We start from the raw sequence: 20,491 nt of genomic DNA on the forward strand, positions 1-20,491 counted from the left end.
AACTACTGAAGATGTGATCGCAGGTCTGCGTGCAAGCCCCATGCCGCTTCCCTCGAACTTTGCCCCATATTAATGCCTCACCTTTGTATGCTGCAAGTAACAGGATCTTAGCACTGTGCATTTGCATAAATGTTTGCATTATACTGTGCATCACTAACATTAGGCAGACTCGGGCATGTGTGTAGTAAGCACAGTTAACAGGCTTAATCAGTAATGTAGAATACCTTGGCTTTACACAGTGGCAGCCTATAGATGAATACTGAATACCTCACAACTTTTTTCTGCTGTGGTGTAGCTGTGGGAACCAGTCAGCTCCCTGGCCTGCCCCTCTCTCTCTCTCTCTCTCTCTCTCTCTTTCTCTCTCTCTCTCTCTCTGTGCGCACAGAATAAGGAAGTTCACCCTTGCATTTGTGGTAGCTTCCTTTTTTACAGCTTTCGCCTCTTTAACAGGAAGAGAGAGAGAGAGAGAGAGAGAGAGAGAGAGAGAGAGAGAATGTGTGTGTGCGCAAGAGAGCCCGAGTGATCGAGTGAGAGAGAGCGAGAAGGAACAGCACTCTGACGCAAGTAACGCCATGAAGTAGGCCCTGGAAGGACACTGAGCCTGTCCATCCGTTCTGCCCATCGTCCCCTCAAGCCAAACCCGCACTCGGGTTTGTCCGCGACGGCGAGTCTAACAGGAAGGGAGCGCTGGACAGGATGTCATCCCACCAGCCTTGGTACCATGGCAATATCACCCGCTCCATGGCAGAAGACCTGCTCTCCAAAGAAGCCAAGGACGGTAGCTTCCTCCTTCGTGACAGCGAGTCCATACAAGGAGCATATGCCCTCTGTGTACTGTGAGTACAACTTTACAGCCTGGCTCAACTAATGTCGCCGGCCAGCCGGACACCATTCCGGACTTGGGTCCCTAGCACTTTCACTGTTTCCCCAACGAGCACGTCACGCCATGCCAACGATGGATGGTCGGGGCTTTTTGTACACTGCGGCCGTTATGTGAGGCGCGTAGCGACAGCTGCAGTTTGTAGCTCTTTTCTGCCAACTTTATTTGAATTAGAAAACAGTAGCTGGTGTGTGTGATTATCACAAAGTTTTCACATTTGTACAGAAAGTGTGGCATGCGGCTACAAGAGGTGGATGGTTGAATCAGGACTCCACAAGAGAAAAAAAGCTTATGCAATCTCCTCTGGTGTGACCGTGTAGAACTGAAAACTGCTTTCTATTAAACTGGTTTATAGAGGTTTTTGGACGCATAAGATATTTATTAGTGTTTCCTAATGTGCTGTAATGTTTTAGAGTTTTGAGACTTTTTATAGACCAGTTCTGTGAACTGATACATCACCATGAGTGCATTACTTTTGCATAAAAATATGAAATGTGCTGGAACCTGGGCTTCTATATACATCCATGCAAATGCTGTCTGCTAATAAACGCTGGCAAACGGACCAAAGAGAACCAGTCTGAGCTGCTGGTCAGAGAAATGACAATGACTCTTCACTACTTTGAATATCAAAACACTAAATATAGAAGAGTGTCTCATTTGTAAAGAACCGCATTACAGTCAGTATTTCCTGTTCAAACCTGCCAATGTTTTTACATTCAGGTTTTAGGGGCTACTGTGTTACAGATTCCATTTGCCCAGTATACATGAATTTCATTATTGCCGGCACCTTGTAATTTATGATTTTTGATCTAAACAGAATCTTTTGTTCACATGCAGGTACCAAAACTGTGTATATACCTACAGAATACTACCCAATGAAGAGAAAAAGCTCTCCGTGCAGGTAACGGAATGACATGAGTACAGAGGGGAGGATATGAGTTGGACAGGGCAGGTGTAGCCGTAGTTTCTCACGTTCCCTGCTCCCTGGGGGGTGGGGGTGGGGGTGGATTCCTTGTTCGCACTGATGGGTGCTTACCTGCACCGGACCCAGTCTGGCGTGTTGAAGTTGAAGATACGAGCTCAAGATCCAGCTAGGAGTGAATATTATTTTAGAGTGTTTATTAAAAACCAGAGATGCTCATTCCTAGCATATTTTTGAGCCCCCTTTAAGTGTCTGTGCCTACGTTTATTGCCTGCCTGCCAATTAAAGAGAATACTGCCATGCCTTTTAGAATAAAGTGAATTTCAGATTTTGCCATAGAATAGAGTGGTGCAGTTTGCAACTCTGCTTGCAGCCACACAAGTAATTAAATTTACTTTGACTGTTTGCAGTACTTGTTCTTGCGGCCTGCAAATTACATGCATCATAGTATATCCAGAAAGAAAATAAGTTTAGTAAGACAAAATATATATCCATAGAGATATAGAATTAGTACAGATTACTACAAGTACATACTAGTACTGATTATCACAAAATATGCCAATACTGCACGGTATGATACAAGACAATACAGTGAAAGAGACATGTATGTAACAGAAAATGATGACAGGGATATCATAATCTGATGCTGCACAACAGTTCTACTATACATGTGTTTTGCTAGCAGTAGTAAAAAATACATATTTTCTGTTATATACATGTGATGGATCTGTGGCAAACAAGAGTTTATTTTCTACATATGACCAGTAAAAATAATTCTGGGGAGAAGGAAATAAACTACAGGATTTATTTGTGTTAGGGCTGAGATGAGAAATGGTCTATTTGTCTGTCTCACATCAGCGGTCGAAGCTCAGGGCGATTCATCAGTGTGAACCTTTTAAAGTCAAGAAATACTGAACATTGTCTCACAAGTCAGTTGCTAGGACATTGTTCAATTCCACAGTAAGTGGCTGCGATCTTTAAACGTTGTACAAACCATGAAGGGGGTTGATCAGCGCTAGGTTTGTTTTTGTTTTTAAAATGTATTTATTTATTAATGTTTTTAAATATTATGTTTCTTTCTGAGCATGTGTGTACATGGCAGATGTGTGTTCAGCTGCTGTGGACTCCCTGCGACTGTGCGTGTGTGCCTCGCCTCTTAAGGCAGTACCTTTTCCTCTTTAGCAGTGCGCGCAATTGCAGCTGCAACAGCGCTTGGTGTTTTGATTCAAACTCGAGCAGAGGCCCCGCGCTGCTGTCCGAGGGGGACGTCTGCTAAACGCACCGCAGCAACCCCTGCGATGTACAGAAGAGAAACAGAGAGTGGCAGTTCCGCCGTAGCCGAGCCGTCGCACGTAAGACGCTCCTCGCCGCGAGAGGTGGCGATCCTCGCAAGCGGGTGACCCGTCGTGCGTAAACATCCAGAGCGGTCCCCAGGAGCATCTCTGTGGCGCGTGTTCTTCCTCTTTCGGTGCCACGCTGCAGAGCCGTAGAGCTGCAGTTATTTTTTTTTTAAATGATTAGCGTGGGCGGGAACTCTGACGGTGTTCCTCTTGTGCTGGGTCTTGGGTGGAAAGTTTGTGAAATTGAAGTTTTCTTCTATCATTAGGGTTGATTTAAAAAAAAAAATCAGTTTGTGTCTGCCTGAGGCGATACAATGACGTGTGAAAAAAGCGTGGGAGGTGGGTGATTTTCACGGAGAGCAGTTGCGAACATCCACCCTGCAGTCAGAGATTAGAACGGATGCTTATGGCAAAGTTAACACTGTGCCATAAGCTAAACAATAAAAGCACTGTTTTGGCAGTGTCTCTTTAATATAGATGCAACAACCAACGTAGCTTCTGATTCTAGGCCATAACGGCAAAGACATACTACAAAGGTCATATATTTGGGCTATTTTTGTTGTTTCATTTCCTGTGTCACTCACTCCCTATCCTCATAAACCAAGCCAGCTTACCTGCCTGGCATGCGAGTCAAAACGTGTCTAACATTTAAACAGCTTAGACTTTTTCTTTTTAGGTATAAAAAGTCTAGGCCAGATCAGATGACTCCATGGCCGTGAGAATAACTGATCTAAGGCTAGCGATGAGGGGCACAGGGCTCACTGTCAGAACTGCACAAGCGCCAGGGGTCCACTTTGGCCTTTTGGCTGAGCAGTGGAGTGGGCAGTGTTCCTTTCAGTCGCTGGCACGTGTACAATTGTGTAAGAACGCGTGTGTTTAACGTGCACCACGGACAGAGCAATAAACGGCAACTTCGCTGTCTCCCGTGAACGCAGGCATCAGAGGGCGTGCCCATTCGGTTCTTCTCTGTGCTCTCAGACTTGGTGGAGGCCTACCGTAAGGAGAACATGGGGTTAGTCACCCACCTGCAGTACACTGTACAGCAGCAGGAAGAGGCAGAGGAGGAGTCAGGTAGGAAACGCCCATGTTTCCACTACATGCTGGGGAAAGGCAGAGAGTAACTTGAGAGTAACTTCCATGCAACTTGGGCCTTGATGTGTTTGTGCTTGGCTTTGTACCGCGTTTCCGTGACAGTCGTCTGTTCATCTGTGTCCCCACAGAGCCAAACACGTTACCACCTCAGCTTCCTCCCAGGAACATCCCAGGAAGTGAGGCCCGGGGATCCCCTGGTGACTCTGCCAGGGAGGCGGAGCCAAGCCGCCTGTCCGTCATGGACACGTACATTCATCGTCTTCAGCACATCGACATGTCACAGTACTGAATCCTTTGTTGACTAACAGATTCTAGTACTTATGCACTTATATTTGTCTAAGATAGAGCTTATGTATTTTGTGCTTCTAGTCATCAGCAGTGATCCCTGTATTTTTACAATATTCTAGATCATTGGTATATTGGACTATAACCTATTGCACTGGCTAGGATGTATTCCATGAGTAAGTGACAAAGCACTTTTGTAAGTCACTCTGAATAAGAGCGTCTGCCAAATGCCATAAATGTAAATATACCAAATCTGTAACTGTGCTCCTATGGCAGGAATAGGCAGATGTTTAGACCCCTGATACTCAGTCCTGGACAGTGAAAGCAAACTGTTCTGTAATTATTGAACAGTTTGCTCAACCGACTGGTTGTGGTGTCATCACACCTGACTCTACAGAGTGAAACATTTGCAGGAACTGGCCTTGAAGGATCAAGTAGCTTTGACTGAGTAGCTCTGAATGTTTTAATTGTGTAATTACTGCCATTGAATATTATTTGATTGAAATCAGCATATATATATATATATATATATATATATATATATATATATACAATATTTCCCAAATCAGCCGTAGGTGGTGCAATATCATTTTGCCAGTGTCAATCAGTGTGAAATGACTGAGCTGTCTGACGTGCAGCATCTCTGAAGCGAATCAGATGGCAATCCAGGAGTATTTCTGCTCGGAGGTCGGTCTGGATGCTGAGCAAGTGCAGAACGGGAACCCCACCCTCCCCAACCTGAAGAAACTTCTTATGAACATCTGCAAGAGTCTCAACAGGTTAAAAAAAAAAAAGTCATCTTGGATTGACCTCATTGCAGTCAGTCAGCATCATATTTAAGACCCATAACTAACATAATTTAGAAATGACGTATGGAAAAGAATAATTTATAACTGGAATACGGGAAGTGAATTCCCACTTATGAGTGACTTTAGCAATCTTCTATGCTTCTTTTGCTGTTAGCGAGATTTCACGTACGCTTCCGACACTGGAGGCCCTGCTGAAGGTCGTGGAACAGCCTCTGTCTCCTGGAGCTAGTCGAATTAGGGGGCAGGTCAAAGATCAGGTGACATTCCCTGTGATGCGAAAGGAACAAATGCATATGGTTGTGTTCTCTCTGGTTTCTGTCTCACAGTTTTGCTTTTGTTTCAGGTTTCTGCTGATGCCAGCCAGCCTGTACATTTTAGACTTGAGCAACTAACTAAGATGATATGTCTAATAGAAGAAAAGGTATTGAGGGTTTCACCCCCTTCATATTTTACATGCACGTATCTGAGTCATCGTGCGACACTGAGACTGAGACTTAGTTACTGAGTTATTGTGAAGCACTTTGCTTGTACAGCTGATGAAGGACCTCTGTCTAAAACATTCTGTTTCTCTGACCACCATTAAAGATAATGTACTTTGGTATTCACAGACCAAGAATACCGTCTTTGAATCCGTGGGTTATGAAGGAGGCCACAGGAAGTCACTTATACCACCTGTTACATTTGAAGTAAGCAATATGTTGTTTATGGGAAACAATTAGCCCCCTGTGATGCAGTATTATTCAAATTTTGTAATTACCATATAATTCTCTGTATATAGTTTTATATATTCTGTTTGAGTTGCTACACAATTACAAAATACATTTTCCTGTCGCCAGCAACATGTACATTGTGAGAAGTCTAACTGGTGTGACTCGAAGAGCTTCTGAAACATATTCATATATGTACTAAGAAACTGAAAGTGTTGGGTGACTGCAGGCAGACATGCTGTCTCTTCTTGTGTTACCACAGCAGACCAGTGAATGTGTGCTAGTTATAGTGGTTTGCTTTTCAACGCCATATGTAAATAAGGCAGAGGCACTTTTTCTCTAAGTGCAAGACACTGTCACACTATGTTTGGGTGGATCTATCCTAAACTCGTAATAATGTAAATTTCACGTTACGTTTCCTGTGTTTTGGGGATTTGTTTTTTTTAAATCTGATCTTTTCTCTGTTAACAGGTAAAATCAGAGTCCCTTGGCATTTCGACCAAAATGTTCCTAAAGGTTGATGTAGAAAGTGGGAAGGTTTACTTCAAGAAGTCCAAAGATGGGCCTGAGGATAAATACTTTGTGCACAATAAAAGTACGCCTCCATGTAGTTACGAAAAGAATAAATACATGCAAGTGTTTTTGCCATTTCTATCCCTATTTAAGGAACTAAACTTGTCATTACTGTAATGCATGGGGCCGTCTGGTACTTCCATACATAGACGTTACAGGATTCATTTGTGCACAGTGTGTCTTTTCATGAGTTTATTCATTAATTCAAAGTATCCTGTCAGAAACCCGTGGTTGACCTTTCAAATATTTAAATAAACTTTACTGAGGTGACTTACCCAGAAGTAATGACTAATGGGGTATATACTTGTCAACTTGTAGTCTTGCAGTTGGTGAAGTCCCAGAAAATGCATACCAAACTAGTTGTATTGGTGGAAACAGAGAAGGAGAAGACCAAGCGCCAGGAATTTGTCTTTAATGACACGAAAGTAAGCTTCACGGCTAATTGTGCTTTTCTAGAGAAGTTGTCACGTGGTGTTTCTGACCTTTATTGGTTTAGAGGATGCAAATTACACATCCTAAAAAGAAATGTCAGATAAATGCAACACTTCTATTTTTATTTTTTTTGTTTGTGTGTGTCTTGCGTTTGTTTGATTGCTTTCATTTTGGGCAACATGGGGCACACAGAAGGTGTGAAAGTGATGTACAGATTGCTGGCTGTGGGACAAAAAGGCAAAGCAACTAGAAAGTATTGTTTGATATCAACTATTCTAGTGAACATGAGCATCCAAGGGGGATGCTATACCCTTGAGATACGACTCAGTGTGTACAGAAACCTCTGTATTATAATGGCTCCAAACGAATGTTTCGATCGTTTTATTTCAGTTGTTAATTCACACGGCATTTAAGTGTGTGTGTGGGTGTGCGGGAGCATGTTTGTGTGACGATGTTGTTTCTGTGTTTCCAGAAGAGAGAAGGTTTCTGTCAATTACTTCAGCAGATGAAAAACAAACACTCAGGCAAGCCTGAACCAGATATGATCAGTGTCTTTGTTGGGACGTGGAACATGGGTAAGTCTGTCGTGACCACACCTTTTAGAGCTTAGACCAATGGAGACTTTCTGTTGAAATGTACAGATGTACAGGTGAATGTCACATCTCATCAACTTCGTCACAGATGCTTCGCCTAGGATTCCTTAAGTGAAAGAATATTAGACAACAATGAGACACTCTTTCTGAGATATCGTGAATTAATTACTGAGAATTTTGTTTGAGAAACATTTAAGAACAAAGACATTTTTTTCTATAATTGCTACAAACTTTGTTTGTTTGCTGGTGTTTATGAGTTGTAACTTATTTGTGGATTTAAAAAATGTATGGGCTAGCAACATTTTTGATCTATTTTAAACATGTACATGTGTTTTGGCATCATGAAAATATATAAAATGTGATGTTTTGCTAAGATCTTTGTTGAAACCACTGATATGTAATAAAATAAAGTAAAGTTTTGTGTCTCACAGAAACACAAGAGATATTAAGGAGATCTCTTCTCTGATTTTCCTGTCCTGCCCAACTTAACATGCAAACAAACATTTACAGTGCATTTCTCTCAAATCACTACACTTTCAATATTCTACCATTTGCTTTATTAGCTGAAAACGTCTGCTGGGCCCATATATTCAACCGAAATGTGAATTGCTCCTCTGTGCACAGGAAATGCCAACCCACCTTCAAACATTACATCCTGGTTTCAGTCCAAGGGCCTAGGCAAGACCCATGATGACACAGCCAGTCAGATCCCCCACGACATCTATGTGGTTGGGACTCAGGAGGACCCACTGGGAGAAAAGGAGTGGATAGACACAGTGAAGGCAACCCTTCGAGACATCACTAATATAAGCTTTAAACAGGTTTGTCACATATCAATGCTCATGTTGGCACATTCTATCTGAAAGGCCTGGGTCAGGATTGATGTGGTGTCCTCGTCTCTTCTGATGACGTGTGTGTGTGTGTGTGTGTGTGTGTGTGTGTGTGTGTGTGTGTGTGTGTGTGTGTGTGTGAAAGAGACAAAAGTAAAGAGAGAGATGCAATAGTTTAGTTACATTAAAAATAATTCAGTGCTGTTTTGATGGGTAATTGTTTGTTTCTTTACAGGTAGCCACTCAGACGCTGTGGAATATAAGAATTGTTGTTCTGGCCAAACCAGAACATGAGAATCGCATCTCCCACATCTTCTGTGACAGCGTGAAGACTGGAATCGCTAATGCTCTTGGTCAGTTCATCTCCAACTCTAAAGGTCTAACAACAACAAAACGTTCATAGTGAAGGGTGAATTTGAAAGAGAGGAAAATGGGTCTGTATTTGTATGTTTGTTATTGTTTTTGTTGTTGCTTTGTTCAGGAAACAAAGGCGCAGTGGCAGTATCTTTCATGTTCAACGGCACGTCGTTTGGCTTTGTCAACAGCCACTTGACTTCGGGGAGTGAAAAGAAGATCAGGTAAGTTAAAGGAGACAAAAGATGAGCGTTGCCTCCCACTTATTCCCACTAATTTCGCGATGTCTGTCCTCTTGCTAGGCGGAATCAGAACTATGTCAGTATCCTGCGCTTTCTAAACCTTGGAGACAAGAAACTTAATCCGTTCGACATCACGTGCCGCTTCACACACCTCTTCTGGCTTGGGGATCTAAATTACCGGCTTGATCTCCCAACACAGGTAAACTAACATTCTGTGATAGCTAGACTATTTCTTAATGGAGAATTACCAGGAACGTTTAACTGGTTATGGAAAAAATTTAAATTGTAGCTTTATTTTGTTTTTAGAAAGATTTGGAATATAATGACATTTTACTTGTTTAATCACGTTTATTACTCATTCTCCTTTGAGTGCAGCTGTGAGACAGAAGCTGTTGTGGTTGAGGGAGCACACTGGTGACCGGCGCATTAAAACCCCTGAGCAGTTCCCCTATTCAACCAGAAGCTCTTAAATACAGCAGCTGCTGACATCACCAAACAGGAAGAGATGCAGCTTTTTGTTTAGCATTGTTTGCTTTTTCCAGGAAGCAGAGAACATTGTGATGAAGATCAAACAACAGAATTATCAGGAACTGTTGAGTCGGGACCAGCTGAACATGGAGCGTGCGGAAGAGAACGTGTTCCTGAACTACGGTGAGGGGCCAGCCTTCCTGCAGCCATGGCAACTGCCCATCATAGCGTCCAGCTGGCCAAACTCACTCCGCAAAGCATACTTGATGAAGTTTGGTTTTCTCTAACGCCTGGTGGACAGTGATTGAGTGACCTAAACTAGTCTATTTGTGTTTCTTGGTTTTTACTCTTAAATTGAGACCAAATCATTCAACTCAAAGAAAGAAACCATCTAAATCAATTTTAGCATGTTCTCCAGTGTTTATGTCTTGCATGTCGCATTTGTGTGGCTCTTGACTGTGAAATATTTCATTTTTGCACAAGAGTTATGAATATGATCTGGCGTCCATGTTCATGGGCAATGACGTCTCCCCAACGTTTTCCCTTACAGAAGAAGAAGAGATCACATTCCCACCTACGTATCGCTTCGAAAGAGACACGCGTGAAAAATACGTCTACACCAAAGCCAAGGCAACAGGGGTAACATTATGTTTTCTTTTCTGTGTCTTTTTCCAGGTGGCTGAATAAAGGAAAGGTTATGAACATAGAAAATATAGACATAGATTCCCTTCGTGTGGTTCCAGATCCAATGGCCCTACTATGATTAATCTGACAGACTTTCCAGACAGACCTATTTAGTATTTAGTTTCAAGATGTCTGCGCACATTTTCGGTTGTAAACAACTCTCTGACAATATGCCTGCGACACCTGTGCACTCATACAGGTAGTAGCATGTCCAAGTGACTGGCCTTGTAATAAAGTCCTACAGACATTTTCATACTCATTCAAGGCGCTCCAGTTCTAGTGTTGAAAGTCTAGCTGCTCTGACTCACTACTGCCGGGCGATTCATTGTCAGCCGTCTGCTTCTAAGCCAAGCAAGGAGGAAGGTTTTCCGGCTTCATGCAAGCGCTACGCTTGTGTGTAAAACAATAGAGAGGCTCAGTGCTACTCATCCTCTCTTTGTCTCACCCACAGACCAAATATAACTTGCCCTCATGGTGCGACCGCGTACTCCGCAAGTCCTACCCCTTGGTGCATGTTGCCTGCCACTCATATGGTTGGTGGAGGGATCCGAAACTTTAAGCATCTTTAACATGGAAAAACAATGCGGTTCTTTATATTTAAACACCCCAGACATCGTGCTACTTGTCAGACTGAATTCTTTCCCTGCCCCTTTCAGGATGCACCAATGACATCATGACAAGTGACCACTCCCCGGTATTCGCCACGTTTGATGTTGGCGTGACTTCACAGTTTGTCTCAAAGAATGGTATGATTTTTTTTTCCCCAAAAACAATCAACTTGGTGGATGGTACTATATACATGAGTTATTTACATCTGTTGATTATTTTAAAGTAGCATATTTTATACACATTTTCTGTTAAGTTACATCAACCGATGTGAGACAGCGTAGTAGGATCTTGGAGGCAATCATTTTAAAAAATCAAGTTACCAACTGTTTCAATCAGTTCTAGAAACGTATTGTTTCAAGTTACATGTGGTCAAACGTCTCTGAGTCTGCAACTTGCTAAAGGACACACTACTGTCTGTATTCTATCATGACACAGTGTGGTATAATAGTACTGACTTTAACGCTGTTATTATTACTGCCGCCGTACTAGAGGATTAAAGAGAGTGAATTGGGTGACAAACCGTGTCTTTTCTTCAGATCCCACAAAAGTGTCAGAGGGTGCCGTCAAATTTATGAACTGTGTTGCTGTTCTGATGACCAAGTCCAAGACAAAGTTCTACATCGAGTACCACTCAAGCTGCCTGGAAAGTATGAAGGCTTGTCCTTTGCCTTTTTGTGACAAAGAGCATGTTTGCTTGTTCTTGCAGCTTAAATATGTAAAAAAAAAAAACAAGTGTGTGTGTTTGTGTGCGCGTGCATGCGTGTGTGTGTGCATGTGCAAAATCTTATCTATTGAACTTTCTAGAATTTGTTAAGGGACCTGATGGGGAGAATCAGGAGAACACAGAGGGCTTCATCAAGGTTCGATTTGGATCACTAGTAGAGGTAACCCACTGCACGTTGCTGGGACCATATCAACTGACAGAATGTGATTTAAATGTCACCGAATGCGGCAGCACAGTGAAAAAGCCTCTTTTAACCCTTTTACAGCTCACACCCATCATTGCAGACCCAGAATATTTACTGGATCAGCATATCCTCATAAGTATAAAGTCTACAGATAGCGATGAATCATATGGTAGGTGTGTTTGCAATCTGAGCAGACAGTTGTTAAGCAATACCTGGGTCCTACTAACTGGGTCCATGTGCACACATTTTAAATATGTGATGCAAAATGCTGGCTTCTTTATCTGCTCTCCTTTTCAGCTTTAGGACCCAGGTATAACTCTAGGCTTCCTTCGTTGCCTGGGAAAAAAATACATTTCCACCTGAATATCATGGCTCAAAGTGTGCACCTGTCTCACCTGTCTCACCTGTCTGCAGGCGAGACATGCGTGGCCCTCCGCGCCGCAGAGAGCAACTACACAGAGTTCAGTGAAGTGCTCATGCATCACGGCGAACGCACGGGCACCCTGACAGGAGGCATCCAGTTGCGCACCTCAGAAGGAAAGCAGACAGAAAAGCTGTATGGTGAGTGGACGCACGGGCCACTGTCTCCGCATCGCATCCAGCCCATCTGTAACTCTACCAGCGTACTTCTGCATACCTACATCCTCTAACCCACTTTGCCGGCCTTCTTCATATCAACCTCACATGATCCACTTCCCAAATTGTTCCACCAACAAAGCCTTTCACCTCCTAACCATACGCAAAGTGTTTGGTTAAAAATCCCAAACAGTCACCTGCTTAACCAGCCCTAAATGCCTGGATGCCGTGTTATGATTATCAACGTGATTTAGTTACCACTAGATTAATGTTCAAAATTATTTTAACGTGAACTGATCCATGTCACATTTAATTAAATATGTTTTCCTCTTTGCAGATTTCATTAAGGTTGGTGATGACTCAGGGACCAGCAAAGGCAAGCCAGGAGATCACATGACCAAGTGAGCCTTTCTTTCTGACTTTTCATTAACGTATATTTGGTACATCGTTCAACATATCTAATACCTGTCTGTGCGGATATTTAATAAAGGAGGCAAGCCAAATTCCCATATATGACTTTTCTAAAAATCCACAGCTTCACGAGATGGTGGACGGTCTTGCATTTTAATAGGAATAAACAAAAATGATTCATAATAAATCTACAGGTCAACTATGGTCCTACCGACTGATATGAGCAAACATAATCATACGATCGTGGGCTACAGGTGCAGCCAGTCAGAGAAGGGCTGGAACTTCAGCCCTCGAGCAGGGATTTCAGCTGGGCATGGAGTGAAAGACGTGGCTCCTGGAAACATCTCGCCAAAAAAGACCAGATATGACCATTCTGTGCAAAGCCCCACTGGAAAAGCCTCCAGTCCAGTGTGAGTACATCATACATCATTGTTTCATACAAAAGAGAATAATTTCTTCCAAATAAATCCATCAGACATTGTTTAAAGCCTCTGTAATACTACATTTGTAGTTTATGAATTTTGAATTGAATTGAATCGAATTGCATGGTTGAAGTTTAAGATCTGAGGATGGGCAGCCAGCAGAGATGTTTGACAACCCCCTCTATGGTTCAACGTCGCGAGGTGGCAAGGATCAAGACACCCCACGGAAAGACCAATTGTCTCCCCCGGAATTTTTCCCCTTCCCCAAATCCTCAGATCCTGACCCAGACCGTCCCCCACCGGTCCCGACCCCTCGCAACCGCTCCTTCACGTGCACGTCAGACACCAAACCACAAAACCTGTTGCCAACCCCTGGTGGTAGTGGTGGCAGCAGTGGGACCAGTCTACAGCCCACTGCCTACTCCAAAAAGCCTGTGGTGCCCTCTCGCTCCGAAGGGGGAATGTTGATGGCCGGGAAGCCACCTCTGCCGTTGAAATTCCGCCCTGGTCCATCCCAGGAGCCCCAGCTAAAGCCCAGAGATTACAGGGACAGCTCCGAGTTACCATGCAAGATCAAGCTGCCTGCAAGACCAAGCCAGCCATTGCCCAAGGATGGTATGATACTAGCGTCAAAACTATAGATTTTTTTACACTGACATATAAAAATGAATGTTGTATATAATAGAAAAATGAAAGATGTATATAGACAAAGTCATTGTTTACATATTGTTAAGGCAGACATACCTACAACATGCTTATATAATGATAAGGTATTAAAATAATTATTTAAAAACGATTGATGGAAATTGACTCTAATTATTAAATAAACCTTTTCTGTCTGTTTGCAGTGCCTCATGAGACGACACAGTCTCCAAAGACGAGTCGTCCTTTAAAATGAGACTTCGCCCTTTTCGCCTTCTAAATGGCTGGCCAGTGGTGCCCTGCTGCAGGCTGGATAATGATTCCGATAACCACCAAAGGCCTCCTCACCGCCAGAGAAGCGGAACGAGCGCCCAGCCCTGTCCCAACGTGCGTCCAAGGAGGCCGCGGTCACCCACACGATCCCTCTTTCTTCTCCTGTCATGTTGAATTTGCTGCATCGTGAATGTACAGTGTGCGTGATTCGTTCCCTTTTCTTTCCCAATATTTTGTGAGATTGCGTATGATGATTTTTAAAGACCGAAGGCTTATACCTTGAGCAGTGTGGGTGTATGAATCTGTATATTTTTATCGATTACCGATGTGGTTGTATGATCCTGTTTGATCAGCATTTACTTGACTTTTATATGCAGGAAGGAATAAACTCTACCAACAGATGAGAGGAGCTTTGTTCTCTGACTTAGAAAATGCAAAATAATAATAATAATAATAATAAAGTGATATTTTGACCCTAAAGTGGGATTGAAAGTGAATTTGAACTGAAGCTCTACTAAAGGTAGCATGGGGTAGACATTTGTGAAGCAGAACCCAGCAACAACTTACAAAAACAACAAAATTATTATAAAACTAATAGTGCCTTTTTAACATCACATCGTTTATAACTGGTGTTAGAAAGAAAACACCCATATCTCACCAGCTGTGATCAACTAATCACTAGTTCCCTCGTGCGTATGTAAACCTTGCATTAAAATTCATCCCAACTGGGTCTTTGTGCACAGTATATGTGAGTTTCTCATTTTCGTCTCAGCCAGATGTTAAGAACTTGTTGCATTTGCTCAAAATATTCATTCATTGGTCATTTTCAGTTGCTCAAAATAGCATTCATAAGCATTCATTCAGATAAAAAGGCACACTGGTTATATCCGGAAGTGAGAAGTATAAAAAAAATCAATTACAGTGGAGATGGGCTGTTTTTAGTGGCTAGAGTTAACTGAATGGTGAATTTGGCCATTTAATATGATTTATTTAACAAATCAGAATGGCATTGTTCCTTTACATTCTTGACTAGATCCATAAATTAGAGTCAATAACTAAGCAACACAGTCATTACACTGTTGTGGCTTTTACATCATGATCTGTGCAACATCAATGCACCACAGTGCATGGCTCTTTTGCTAAGTCTAGATAATTTTTTTAAAGTTTATATAGACAAAAAGAATGTAAACGATTAAGTTTCAGATTATTCTTCCTGATATCATTAGTTGCATTTTTTTTTCCATCCACAGAATGATGGTATAATAATACAATATGCAAATATTGACCTTACAACAGTGGTAATGCAAAACTTAAGTCTTTAAATGTCTGAGCAAAGTTTTCCTTGTAAATTCCTTGTGTAATCACCTTTACCTTCAGTATCTTACCTTTTATATTGCTCCTGTGTTTATGGTACAAATAAAAATACCTCAGTACATGCGTGTGTGTGTGTGTGTGTGTGTGTGTGTGTGTGTGTGTGTGTGTAATACATTAGACTTTCAAGGGTAGATCAAATAAGTAAATTAGTAGTTTTTATTTATGCATAAACATTGTAAACTGGTCATATAAACAAATGTGCCCCTCATGAAAAACTCCTTTGAAAGTTTTAAATGGAACTTTTTGCTGAACTACTTGATTTAATCATGTTTTTGGACTAAACCTTTTCTTTGCAAAACTATAACAGGCAACACTGTTACATTTAACGTAACAATTTGTGAAACTGAATTTGAATTGCGACATAGCACTTTTGGTAATTTGTTGTCATTTGCCTGTTCTTTAACAGGTTGCCAGGTTATGATGATACAATGAGCCATTCATTTTTATCTGCATTTCCAGCAAGTCTATTGGCCTTATTCTTATCTGTATCCATTTTTACTTTACATATATTTTTCCATTATATGACATGTTTATGAGAATGTCTACATAGAACTTTTAACTGGATTCATTTCAGATAATGAACATCTGAAATATACCATTAAAGTATAACTGGGGTTTTAAATAAAGAGTAAATTATTTGCAAGAGGTAAAAGTGTTTGGCTGTAAACAAGCAAACAAACAAAACCTAACACTAATGCAATAAACCTGATCCACCTGTGATGCGATGAGATTTTACTAAGGAATTCATACTTATCAGTGTGTTTACACAATGCAGTGTTTTGTTTAAGCATTGATCATTAGTTTGCATAATGCAATATTTTGTTTTAGCATTGGTCAAATGTATCGACGCTTTGGGGCTCACGAGTAAGGTGGGTGTGAAAGTGTTTGTAAATAGCGCACCCTGCTGGTGATTCTACAGGAGTCACAGTTCTACCAAACGTAACGTAACATATAACGTGTGCTGCACGCCTGGACTTTATTTTGAAGACAAAAATAATGTCAAACAACCAAATATATTTTGCTATTTTATGATACATATATATTTGATTTTTTTAAAAACATTTGACAGACGTCAATGTAGTCTCCTCTTTATGACGTTTTAAAAAATCAGTCAATGGCCTATGAGAATAAACCAGGGACTCTCACTTTTCTTAGCCAATAGGCTAGTAGCTTACTCGGGTCTCTGGCCGCTGTTTGATGACGTGACTTATTTCAGATACGAACAGCGCCTGAAAATGGTGAGTTTCCTTGTTATTATCGTGTCTTCATCTTCGGCCTTTTCACTGTGGGAAATGTGGCTGAAATTGCGTAGCAAGTAATACACATCCTCCCTGTTGACCTTATGATTCGCAAGTCTTTGTATCGGGAGTGGGAAAAGCTCGAAGACTCGGCTAGCTAACTGGCTAAGTTAACTAGCCGGATAATTGAGGTCTAGTTGAGTTTACAGTCCCGCTCTCACTTGTAGTCTTTCACGTTAATTCTCACTAATACTGGTTTAATACCGAATACTGTTCTGAGTGTTGAATTCATGTCAGATACATTTGGCGTTTTGAATTGTTTTGCAGCTTTTTTACTCGTTCTTCAAGTCCTTGGTGGGCAAAGACGTGGTGGTGGAGTTGAAGAATGACCTGAGGTTAGCAACGTGCATCATAATCCGCTGATGTCGACGTTTGGATTTGTAAATACAAACAAGTGCCATGTTTTCCTCCAGTATGAACAAATAGATTTAAGTTGAAATTATTGAATGTGGATATTTTTCCTGTATGAATGTGCCTTCTCTATTGTTTTTTGTCTCCCAAAACTGAAGCATATGTGGTACCCTACACTCAGTAGATCAGGTTTGTCTAGACAATTGTATATTTTTTTTAATAAAATATTTAAGTGGTTTCTGTAGGCATCTCTGAGTCACAGGACCTTTTGTTTGTATCTTTTCTTCTCACAGTATCTGAACATCAAACTAACAGACATCAGTGTCACTGACCCTGAGAAGTATCCCCACATGGTAAGCAACACTTAAAACAACTCAGAACACACGTGGACGTAAAACTCCAAATGGCAAAGGACGTAATGCTGCTACTCGCTAGGAGCCGTTCGATGTACAAACGTGGTCTGGGGGGCCGGCCAAAGTGGCCAAAATGGTGGTGGATCTTTAATGTGTGCATTTTACTATTCTGCCATCTGTCACTTGCTGAGCAAATGTGGAAATGGGACTGTTTATTATTTATATCTGAAGTGCCTTTGTTTTAATCTTGCCCTTGTTGCTCTGTCAGCTGTCAGTGAAAAACTGCTTCATCCGTGGTTCGGTGGTGCGATACGTTCAGCTCCCGGCAGATGAGGTAGACACCCAGCTACTGCAGGATGCAGCGCGGAAGGAGGCAATGCAGCAGAAACAGTGATTCGTCTTGTTTTATGTTGGGCTTTCATGGACTTGTCTATAAAAAAAAAAAAAAAAAAAAAAAAAAGTAATATCAGTTTACCTTTCTGTTGTAGACTTGAACTTTATGTAGTATTTGTGACCACATGTATGGAATTTGTTTTGAATATGTTTGAATGTGAGCAGCATATGGTTAAACCAGACAAGGAAGTTTAACACTTAAGGGTTTTTCACTGTTCTCATTTCTTTTGCCATGGGGTTACTTCAGTTTCTTGTTCAGATATTTTGTAATACTGGGCCCTGGGTTACCATGGCCTATCTGATGATGTTTATATGTTTAAATTCTCACAGCATCATCGAAGCCTATGTATTTTACCTTTACAAATAATTTTCTTTTAATCAGAGAAACAGTGTAAACCCAGACTAAAAGTGTCACTTGTATTTTGTTGAAAAAAAAATCTTTAACTGACACCATGTTTGTTTATTTGTGAATTAGAACGGTTTGTATGATCATCCTAAGATTTTAACCTTGTTACTCATCCAGCATGAATTTATTTGCGTTCGTTTGTGTGGAGCTGCTTGGTATCTTCTTGAACAGTGTTTGTCCATGCGGGCCACCAGATTGTCTACATTTCTGCTTTCTCTTTCCTCGCAACACAGCAGACCAAGTCACTGAAAAAGTAAATACCTCATATGATGTGCACTGGCAGAGAGATTAGAGCAAAAGTGGACCATGTAGTGGGCCTGGCACGGTTGTGTTGAGACACATAAGAATGTGAAAATGTTGAGATAATAGGTTCCAAAAAGATGTTTTGATTAAAGCAGGGTTCCTGATTAGACCCTATCTAGATCTGGTGTATTTTATGCTAATTAAAAATACACTTATTTTTGTGTCGCACGTCATCAGAGACTGTATGATTGTGGCAGGTTCTGTAAATTGGTCAAAAGAGTACCTCACTGAACAGCTTTAATAGCTCGAATTATTTTACAATGTTACAGGTTTCTGGTGAAATGGAGCTGAAGTGTGTATATTGGAGAACTGGTAGGCAAATATACCTCGAACACGTTAATATACCTTACTGCATATGCAGCACAATTGGAGACGTGCTCAACCTGCATCCCGCTCGCTCAAGCTACTACGGAATGCTGTTCTCAAATGGCCACTTATGACTAGTTTTCCAAGACAACATAAGTACTTTCAGTTGTGCACTTCGTGTAAATATAAGTATGTTGTTGTAAAAAGTCGAATTTAGACAGTTAACTGTCTAACAATGCATTACCCAAGTTTTGTCGTGTGGTGGGCCATTTTCGGAGGAAATTGAAGAGTGACATTGTTAAATATGTCATGTTGTTAAAACTTAAATTGGTTTTATTTGCTGATGGATATATATACGCATATATTGTGAAATATGCATTGTGATTAATGACACTCTCTGGCCTAATTAATGACTGGCAATACCGTCCTTCAGGTGTAGGTGAAGTACATTTCCGACGCACAGGCGTGATAGCCATGTTCGCTGTTCTCTACCTGTGCTTCCTGAAGATGCTTTTCTGAACAAATCCTTATCACGTACCTCTTTATGCAAGTCATCGAGTCGTGTAACATTTACAGAACACGACCTGGGCCGGTTTGAAGTTGTACAGCTTATATAACGACTGAGCTCAGTTCTGTGCCAAGTCTGCGCTCTCTACAGTAGTTGAACAAACTGCCTGGCGCACAAGTGTCCATGTAAGTCACACTTCCCTCACCCTGTTGGATTTATCGCGGCATATCGATCAGTAGTAGCCCAAAGCGGCGTGTCTCTCTACCTGGTGGCTGACCTTCACGTATCCGACAGGTAACGGTGCCCGATGGACCGGAGCGCAGCGCAGCCGAGCAGTGGGAGCAGGGTGCTGGAGAAGCAGGTGAGCTGAGCGGGACGTTACCTGTAGACAGGACCTCTCTGATGCCTGTTGCTGATATGAACAAGTCTGAGCTTTTAGGTTTACTGTAATCTCTGATCGTTTTGCGCTTTCTAGACGGAGGAGCGGCTGAGCGACAGCTCCATCTGCGAACCGTCGGACGAAGAGGTACAGAAAACGACCGCTTCTCCTTTGCTGTGGCTTGCGTGCGAAGTGCGTATTGTGTTGACATTTTTCTGTGGTAAAATCATGTGTCTTTTTAGATTTCAACAAAGAAAGAGAAGCACCTGAGGCTTGGCCCTGACGATCTTAATGAGACGCTTTTGTTTGAGGTTGGAAGCGCACCCTCTGGGAAAGTTTAGTGCGCATGTGTGAAACTCTCGGCGTTTATCATGTTTCCTGAATTTGCACAGAATACTGGCATTTCTTGTTTTTATCAACTGAATAAATAAATTGAAAATGATTTTGTAAATTGAACTTGACATGACTTTTGATTATTAGGACAATTCTGTTAGTTTTTAGCAGATCAGTATTGAAACGTAAATAACCCCGCCCCCTTCTTAACTGAACAAAAGTTTTGGAAACTGTTGGTTAAGGTCGTTTCCACGAACACATTTTGTACTAGACAATGGTTGACTTTTAACTTTAGGTCAAACTTTGATTTACTTTCGTAATTAAGGCCTCTACTAGGGGGAAGCAGAAGTCTCATACCCGTTCTATGGTCACATCTAACGGATGTGATACCTTCTTGGCTTAGGGCGTACAATACGCTACTGTTTAAAAAAAAAT

The 20,491-nt window shown here is 41.6% G+C and overlaps 2 protein-coding genes across 8 annotated transcripts; both read left to right on the forward strand.

Moving 5' to 3' along the window:
* Positions 1–408: 408 nt before the first annotated feature.
* On the forward strand, positions 409–14,456 carry inpp5d (inositol polyphosphate-5-phosphatase D). Of its 7 annotated transcripts, none has more exons than XM_027007740.3 (27): positions 415–836; positions 1,718–1,781; positions 4,078–4,213; positions 4,363–4,516; positions 5,158–5,298; positions 5,483–5,585; positions 5,672–5,749; positions 5,937–6,014; positions 6,507–6,630; positions 6,927–7,033; positions 7,513–7,615; positions 8,258–8,454; positions 8,699–8,816; positions 8,945–9,041; positions 9,120–9,258; positions 9,602–9,710; positions 10,078–10,166; positions 10,663–10,744; positions 10,868–10,957; positions 11,357–11,467; positions 11,625–11,704; positions 11,810–11,897; positions 12,143–12,289; positions 12,642–12,705; positions 12,970–13,125; positions 13,271–13,752; positions 13,986–14,456. In XM_027007740.3, the coding sequence occupies exons 1-27, from the start codon at positions 697–699 to the stop codon at positions 14,033–14,035; spliced, it is 3,327 nt and encodes a 1,108-aa protein (XP_026863541.2). In that variant the 5' UTR covers positions 415–696; the 3' UTR covers positions 14,036–14,456. The 7 variants fall into 7 exon arrangements, with proteins under 7 accessions (XP_081574044.1, XP_026863541.2, XP_081574039.1 ...); XM_081717917.1 differs by having other exon boundaries at positions 785–836; positions 4,121–4,213; XM_081717915.1 differs by lacking the exon at positions 415–836 and adding an exon at positions 2,985–3,154 and having other exon boundaries at positions 1,735–1,781.
* Positions 14,457–16,532: 2,076 nt separating this feature from the next.
* smx5 lies at positions 16,533–18,650 on the forward strand. The gene is made up of 5 exons (XM_027007679.3): positions 16,533–16,664; positions 16,992–17,059; positions 17,234–17,264; positions 17,369–17,428; positions 17,697–18,650. The coding sequence occupies exons 1-5, from the start codon at positions 16,548–16,550 to the stop codon at positions 17,820–17,822; spliced, it is 402 nt and encodes a 133-aa protein (XP_026863480.2). The 5' UTR covers positions 16,533–16,547; the 3' UTR covers positions 17,823–18,650.
* Positions 18,651–20,491: the final 1,841 nt, after the last annotated feature.

This window comes from Electrophorus electricus, chromosome 7 (assembly GCF_041902795.1).
Source record: "Electrophorus electricus isolate QZ-2024a chromosome 7, ASM4190279v1, whole genome shotgun sequence".
In the NCBI taxonomy this organism is placed as follows: Eukaryota; Metazoa; Chordata; class Actinopteri; order Gymnotiformes; family Gymnotidae; genus Electrophorus; species Electrophorus electricus.

Bases quoted from the DNA above. Each gene is read 5' to 3' on its own strand.
- smx5 (XM_027007679.3), top strand. From the start codon at position 16,548: ATGAGAATAAACCAGGGACTCTCACTTTTCTTAGCCAATAGGCTAGTA. The intron at 17,060-17,233 runs GTTAGCAACGTG...CCAAAACTGAAG, and splicing joins GAGTTGAAGAATGACCTGAG to CATATGTGGTACCCTACACT. The intron at 17,429-17,696 runs GTAAGCAACACT...TTGCTCTGTCAG, and splicing joins CTGAGAAGTATCCCCACATG to CTGTCAGTGAAAAACTGCTT.
- inpp5d (XM_027007740.3), top strand. From the start codon at position 697: ATGTCATCCCACCAGCCTTGGTACCATGGCAATATCACCCGCTCCATG. The intron at 6,631-6,926 runs GTACGCCTCCAT...GTCAACTTGTAG, and splicing joins ATACTTTGTGCACAATAAAA to TCTTGCAGTTGGTGAAGTCC. The intron at 10,745-10,867 runs GTTGGTGGAGGG...TGCCCCTTTCAG, and splicing joins TGTTGCCTGCCACTCATATG to GATGCACCAATGACATCATG.